This window comes from Acyrthosiphon pisum, chromosome A1 (genome assembly GCF_005508785.2).
Source record: "Acyrthosiphon pisum isolate AL4f chromosome A1, pea_aphid_22Mar2018_4r6ur, whole genome shotgun sequence".
NCBI lineage: Eukaryota > Metazoa > Arthropoda > Insecta > Hemiptera > Aphididae > Acyrthosiphon > Acyrthosiphon pisum.
This window is the reverse complement of record NC_042494.1, coordinates 149,176,714-149,185,135: the sequence shown is the minus strand read 5'-3', so window position 1 is coordinate 149,185,135 and position 8,422 is coordinate 149,176,714. Positions and strand designations below refer to the sequence as shown.

General features: G+C 29.1%; 1 protein-coding gene across 2 annotated transcripts in view; it reads left to right on the top strand.

Moving 5' to 3' along the window:
• Nucleotides 1-8,422, top strand: part of LOC100166565 (LIM/homeobox protein Awh) — a 62,566-nt gene that overhangs the window by 34,396 nt on the left and 19,748 nt on the right. For both annotated transcript variants that reach the window (XM_008183487.3, XM_001949677.5), the window contains one exon: nucleotides 1,335-1,516. In XM_008183487.3, coding sequence (XP_008181709.1) covers nucleotides 1,335-1,516 — 182 coding nt within the window. The remainder of the gene's footprint in view (nucleotides 1-1,334; nucleotides 1,517-8,422) is intronic.

Here is an 8,422-nt window from a genome sequence, read left to right as displayed (position 1 = left end):
GATGGATTTTTTTAAAATCAACTGAGAAAAGCTAAGTTATTTCAACTGTAAATTAAACTAGTTAAGTTCATAAGTTGATTAGAAAATGAACTATTTAGCTAAGTTAAAAAGCTTAAAAAAAATTAACTTTTTAACTTAACTTTAATTTTTTAACTAGTTAATGCCCACCTTTGCGTTTGGGTACACAAGACACGTTTGGGTAAACCTTATAAACACGTGGTATTTATTTATTTACAATAGTGGTATACTCTATACTTTAACTCCAAACCAATTAATATCAATTACTTATATCTAATAATTCAGATAATGTTGACTATATTTTAAAAAAATACAGTGAGTTTAAAGTTGACAACAATATAAGAAATTATCTATATGACATCGGTCCACTTTTTGTCAGAAAAAAAAAATATAGATGAGTAAAAAAATAAAATAAGATTTTAATAGAATTTTTGTAATGAATGACCAAATATTTTAATATAATATGACAAAATAAAATAATTAAAATATTAATAATAAAAAATAAAATAATACACATTTTTGAGAGACTATTAAGAGCCAACCTCCTCGCGGTGTCTCCTAGGTAACGCTAATAGTCTCTAAAAAACAAAATTTAAAAGTATAAAAGTAAAAAATGTACATATAAACGTTGGTACCCAAACGTAATATTATTTTAAAAATATTATGTTACTCAAACGTTATATTGATTTTTGGGGTCTGAAAAAAATGTAGGTACCTAAACGTGTGTTCCCAATCTTTCTACCGAATCACTGGTAAAAATATCGTTTTGTGCCCAAACGTGTTACGGCCCCCGCTGCTACTAGCTCCCGGATGGGTGACCACCCGGGTTCGTAGTAGTAAAAACCTTGCCACACATACACGTGTTTGCTTACCCACCGTAACAACACCTTACCGTACCATAGTTAATAATCCCCTAGAACAGCTATGGCCTTAGTTGCAGGGCTTAAGTTCAATAAAAAAAAATTAAATACTTTATTTTTATTTACAATTTATATTTTATAATATAGGTACCTACTATTGATTCGTTTGTAAACAATAAGAGTATTATTGATAGAAACATATTATACTTTTCGAAAATATAGTGCTTTGTGATGGTTAAGATAACATGTTGACTGGATAAAAATGAAGTTAATAAATATTATAAAGATAGTATAGTAAAAATAATTGTGCGATTACAATTTATTTAAATAATAATAATGCAGTTGCAGTATTATACTATTATGATGATTAACGAATATAAAATATGTTTAGTATTTTAAATTTTATCATGATATTGCAGTTTTATCTTATAATATGTTTGTGCTTATTTGTTTTAGACTGAATCGTTGCAGTGTCGAGGATGCTCGGATCCAATTACGGATAGGTTTTTATTGAAGGTTTCTGACAAAATTTGGCACGTATCGTGTTTAAGATGCTGCGTGTGCAATTTGGTATTAGAGGACGAACCGTCGTGTTTTATCAAAGATGATTCAATTTATTGCCGTCAGGACTATGCCAGGTAATAATTAGTTTTATTTGTATACAATTTAATAAATACGAAACGACCAATAGGGAAATATAATGTATAAATAATATAATATACTGTGGCTGGTCGCAGATATTGCGAGTATATAATATAGTAAATAAATCATATTATCTAATGAATATCTACATATCGTACCTATAGGTTAATGCTTCAAATTAGGATTAAGTTATAATAACAGTCAAAGTGAATTAACGTTCATATAAACTCATCAAACGTTGAGAGGAGTATACTTGGAGTTGCAAAAGAGTTGAATTTAATATTACAAGTATCTACAAGTGAATCAGTCACTAGTACTTAGTATTAAATAGTAAGTACCTACGTATATTATAGTATAGACTATAAGTATATCGTCATATCGATATGTTGAGTAGCCAAATAGGTTAGGATAGGTTAGGACGTTAAGTATAGTACTAGAACAGTGAATATAATTTTTAATTAAGACACGACTATTGAGGTGTTGTAAGTTATAAGAATAATAAATATTAAGATATTAAATCCCACAAAAAACATCATTTACTGCAGTTCCTATAATAATATAGTAGGTACCAACGGATATTAGCACATGAATTGCATATTTTTTTCACAATCATCAGTGCTATAAATATATACGTATAAATTAACATTTTAAACTTCATTTGAAAACTGTACTTACGCACGGTAAACACTGAACACACATATTTTACCACGTATGAGCGAAATTATATGTTATTATTATACTTTGCTCATTTACTGTTCATATATTTAACAAAGAGTGTAACTCCTCCTCCACCAGGAACCGAATGCATAATTTCCCTAATGCAATGTAAACCCAACCATAATTCATTAATGAGCACAATTAGAGGTCTGAAACCGGTGAACAGTTCAAACAACAACAATAATAATAATAATAATAATAATAAAAAACACTTCTGCAATTATTTATTTATTGAAATCAACACCGGTGTGGCCAAACGATCGGTCACACTACGCCTTATTGTCACTTGGAGACATGACGGAAAATGAAAAAAAAAAAAAAAGGTAGAAAAAATGTATTATTATATTAAATATATAAAAGTGGTGTTTATTGGTGTGTTTTGATGTACCTACATACTACCTATTGTAAACCGATTTGGAGAGGTCACGGCGCGAGAATATAATATTATGGGAGCCGCGTGTTTATCATTAACGCCTCTTTACAGACAATTATTATTGGCCAAAGTGTGAAGAAGGTGTCCGACATACGTCTCGTCGCATATATACATATAACATACGTCGTTGACATTATTGTTTATTTAAAAATTTATGACCCCCGTAGAAGTGGTCGAATTTTCAACGTGACTCGAGTAAATATATACCTGTATATATACTGCACTGTGCATACTGGTTTTAAAAAAAAAAAATATTGTTTTTTTATTTTATTTTTTCCGCCGCCCGGTGATTTATAGCGAGCCCCGCGAGAAGACAGAAGCGGCCGGTCGTATAAATCATAAAATTAGACGTGTTTCGAAGATACCTGTTGAAGACACCGTGGCACAATGCTTCGCACCTGTTAATGTGACACTGTGACTTCTGTAGGCCAAGATGTTTTTTTTTTTTTTTTGACATTCAGCCGCCACCCCCACGCTTGGCCGTACACTGTTATATTATAATATTGTGTAGGTATAGTCTTGTATATTAAATCTAACCGAAACTAATATCGCAAGGGCTTTGTATTATATGGTGTCGCCTATTTGTCTCTAGATTTTCAATGGTGTTTTATTATTATTATATTTTATATTTTTTTTTCGAGGGGTAAAAGAATAGCGGGGTGATAAATATTTGTCATTAAAAATAAAAATAGTAATAACAAACAGAATATTATTACCTTATGTATAGAACGAAATCCCGGTTCAAAACTCGAAGAGTAAAATATTATTATTTATAGGTTTTCAATGATTATTATAATGCGAAACGCATAATACTATTATACATATATATAATATATTATTATTATAAATGTGCGCGTGCGTTATTACACGGACGAATTTATATAATTAATGCGAGGAAATATTAGTAGAGACTTTTATAGGTTTAAAACATTGCAGTCGTGACAGTATTAAAAAAGTTAAAATTACGTTTATATGCCGTGAGTCTATATTATTATATTTTATTTTTGTGTATTATAATATAATATACCTATTTATTGTGCGCTCGTAATATCGTATTATGTCACATAAAATATCGTAAAATAATTGCTTGAAAACATTCGTCCGATCCATAAAACGGCGTACGATGATTTTCTATAGTCTATAGTTCTATACTCTATACTACCATATCTCCACTGTACAATATATATTATTATTACCTATTATATGATATGTTGTATAAGTTATTAACAAATTTACTATTTACAACTACGTCTTCCGCTACCTACATGAAACCTAAGCTGACTGCCAATATTGTCACTGTATCGGCGTCTACCCACGCGCGCTCGAATTTTAAAACTGATGATATTTAAAGAAAAAAAAACAAACAAACAAACAAAACAAAAACATTAAAAAAAAAAAAACCCAGGAGAACTTGAAAACTCGCTCGTTATATGCGCGTATATATAAAAAAAACTACACGGGGCCCAATTAAACGGCACGTACCGTCCAATAAATCTGCCAGTCGATATGGCGTACGACAACGGAATTAATTTCTACCTACGCCAGTGGTGGTCTTCTGCAGTAGGTTTGTCTTTTACTTTATTATTATTACACGGTTGTTAGTATTTAAACAAACAAAAAAAAAAAATCGAGAAATAAGATAATCTACCATAATATAGTAAAGCGTCAGTGCGTCGTCAAACGTTTTCTATAACTTGTAAATATTATAATAATATTCATACCCGTTAAAAATCCTACGTTTCAAATAGGCTGTATTTAAATATTATTGCTTATCTCAAGAGCTGTTCAGAACTGCGAGTGAGTCTAGGAAACTTTTTTTTTTTTAAATTTAGGGTATACAATTTAGAAAATTTAGTAGGCATATTATTATTAATTATAATTCTAAGGTAAATTATACGAAAATAGTTGTGCTGTATACCTATATTTTTTTTTTTGTAATTATAAAACAAGAAGATAATGATTTCAAATATATTTTGAATAATTTTTTCTAAACGTATATACTTATATAGGTAATTGGATAATACAAAAAAAGTATTAAAATACTTAACATGTACGGAATATGAAATATAGATAATATAGTAGGTACAACTAACCGCGGAGACTATATTTGCAGGTTCGAAATGTATTCAAACCGAAACTGTAAAAATATTGATCTATAAATCATAATTTACCATTAAATACAAAATATTGAATATCTTATGGAATGAGGACTGTTGAGTTTCGGTTTCTGTATAATATGATATAGTAGGTACACGGCTATACATTAATAATTTCAGTGGGTTTAAACAATATTATAGAATAATATATATTGCGAATTTTTACTGTGAATAATATTGTAGTTCAAGCGTTCATTGGCGTACGTGTGATGAAAATCCCGTAATTTGTTTTATTGTGCTTGTGCTTGCATAGTTTTATATCTTGATCGGTTAGCCGAGATAAAGACTATATGTGTATGTAATGTATAATTCGTGTCCGTTATTTTAACTAATGTTTTATATTTAAAAAAGATCATTTAATTAGCTGATCTTTTGATAAAATTTAAAATCTCAAAACTGGAATGGCTTTTAAAATAATAATAACATTAGCATAGTATATGGCGTGTACACACGATATACATAGATCATTGATCTATAAATAGAATAAAATAAGAAACAGTTAGTGTTTTCTAAAGCGTTATAATAATAACTATGTAATATTTTTTATACCACCTGCATGTCATTGCTTCCAATCACAATGGCCGATACATTAATGTGTTTAAAAAATGCATGTGATTGTAATTTGTAAACATAATATAATATAATATATTAAAATATTATTTTACATATTACTCGTATTAGTAATAATAATATTGCTCTGGATATGGGATTTGCATTTCGATGGGTTTACTGCAAGGTGCTAGTCGGAACGTGTCACGATACGGGACTTTGGTGGCGAAAAAAAGTTGCTGGTCAGTATAAGTTTCGTGTTTCTCGGAATAATAATATTACATATAGGTAGTCTCGGTCGCGGATAAAAAATCGGTTTCGATAATTCTTCGGTGTTGATGACCTCAAACAAGTAACGTTTCGGGGTCAAACCTCCGCGTGTTTCGATCAATACGAATTATTACATTAATAACAATAATGATGGTGAAAAAAAAATTGATCGTAATATTGGTCGATGGCCGCAAGGTCGAGTGGTTCACACTTGTATATATGGTACGTAGAAAACACATCGCGGTCGGTGTCCCTGGAGAGGAGAGGAGATGACAAATGATTCCTCGAACGTCCGATCGTACAATAAAGAAAACAAAATAGAAAAAAAAACAAAATAAAATAAAATAAAAATATACCGAGAACATGCCTACTCATCCGGAGTGTTTATATTATTTGTACAAAGGTTACACACACGCGAGGCACATATATTTTATTGTGATATGCGCGAGAGAAATCAAAACCCACTACACACACACATACACCACATATACGTTCGTGTGTACCTATTTATAGTTATAAGTTATATATATGCTTGTGGAAGGGTTATATTATTATATGGATAGGTACCTATATAATATAGGTATAGCGTAATGTGTCGGTAGTTGGTGATATATACTGCACGCGCGACTAATAAGATTGATTTATCCGGACCGTTTTTTTACTGTCATTATTATACATCATGGGGGTACCTGCTGCAAACGCGTAAACGTTTTACTTTTTGTATAATATTATACATATTGTTAAAACGTTTTCTACATCTATTATTGACCTCTCTGAGTCGTCCAAGTCGATGACATTATATCATCGCACATTATTATGATACCACCGTATAATGATAATGTTATACCTATATGGCTATAATATTATGTATAGGCAGGTGCCTACCACGGTAGAATATCGAGTAGCTGATAACCGTGGTACCTATATAGGTACTAATTTCACGCTATCGTCGAACAAAATATAATATAATTATATAAATATACTATGCGTTTCTATATATAATATTTTAGCGGTAGGTTCTTAAAAAGTTTTTCGCTAATCGTGTTGGAATAACCTCATCCATGTTTCATCTGTTGTAGTGTCCCACATCTGATCGATATAGAGGAACTTAGTCAAATTCCTAAACCTGCAATCATTCTGTACAACTGAACGTATGGTATATTAAATATAATATAGTACGTTTTACTCTAAAACATATTCAATGGCACGATAAATTAAATAAAAAGATATACCCATCGTTATAAAACCAATAAAGCTTACCTACGCTCAATGCTGCAGTTTGGAATTTATATTAAAAAAAAAAAGTTCTGTAAGATTTCCCTGAGACAAGACTATTCAATTATTAATGATTGATTTTTACGTGTGAAAATTAAAAAAAATAAATTACTCATTTTGTTTTAAATAAGTTATATAGTCTTCACTAGTGTCTATATAATAATCCAGTTTGAAACCGGTTTAACAGCTATATTATGGTAAATTGGCATCCAAATTTTTATTTGAAAATGTATATCTATCTATATATATATATATATATATATATATAATATATTATACATATTATAAACATATTATATAATATATATAATATATTATACATATTATAAACATATTATATTTATCTAGTTTTTTTATTCCATATATAATATAAGTTAGGTATACTTGGTAGCAACATTAACGCGTACCTATATATTTATTTTTAAATGGGACATTATCATAGTTTAATTATCACTCTGCAGTGACTTACAGTTTATTTCTATTATAACTACATAGCACTATAGCTGACAACTTTTATTTCCGCTTTTCCATTTCATTCTGTCGGTTTTTTCTTTTATTAAATTGTCTAGTTATACTCGCCCGTGTTTAAATTATTAGTAAATTACCTTATACCGAATAATTATTTATACGTACAAAATCAGGTTTATTCAATAAAATAATGTATGATATTGTATATACGCAATATAGATATATAGGTACCTACATAATATATTTGTGAACGTTTTCTGTTTTGATTAATTGACAACGAAGAGGGAATTCGAGAATATTTATTTATTAAGAATTGTATACACCTATACAGCTATATGTAAACATAACATTTAATTTTGTTATCAAAAAACTGAGTAAAAAATGATAAATTACAAGAAATTATTTTTAACGAGATTTTTCGTGATACAATAATGCATACAATCAATTGTATTTTTTTTGTATTTTTTTTGTATTATTGATTTTTATAAGCTGGTATTGTTATTAATCGTGTGTATATATTATAATACCTGTATAATATATACACACGATTAATAACAATAAAATAACTTAAAATATATTCCTATACATTTTAAATGGCAGATGTAATATATTGAATTGTATTCATTTATTTTTAAATGTTTTCGTGATGGTGATATTAAAAACTTTTTGTGTCCGCAGAAAACAATCAAAACATAATTATTAATTATTTTTGTGAATATTGTTTTACATAAACTTATCCATTACCCATTATGGTATGGTAATAATTAATAATGTCCATTATATAAATATATAATAATTGTTTTTGGCATGTTCGTTAAAAGTCCTATTTGTTCATCCTTTTATTTTAATCACACTGATATCGTTCTGTATACAATAATATCATTCTCGGGTGGTCGTTTTATTATTTCTGTAAAAACCGAAACCCTACGAACGGGTGTTAATTGTAACGTTTTACATCCCGCGGTGCACTATAATATTCGCCATAACTACGGTCGCAGTACCTATATTATAATATTACCTATCTAGAGTCTATA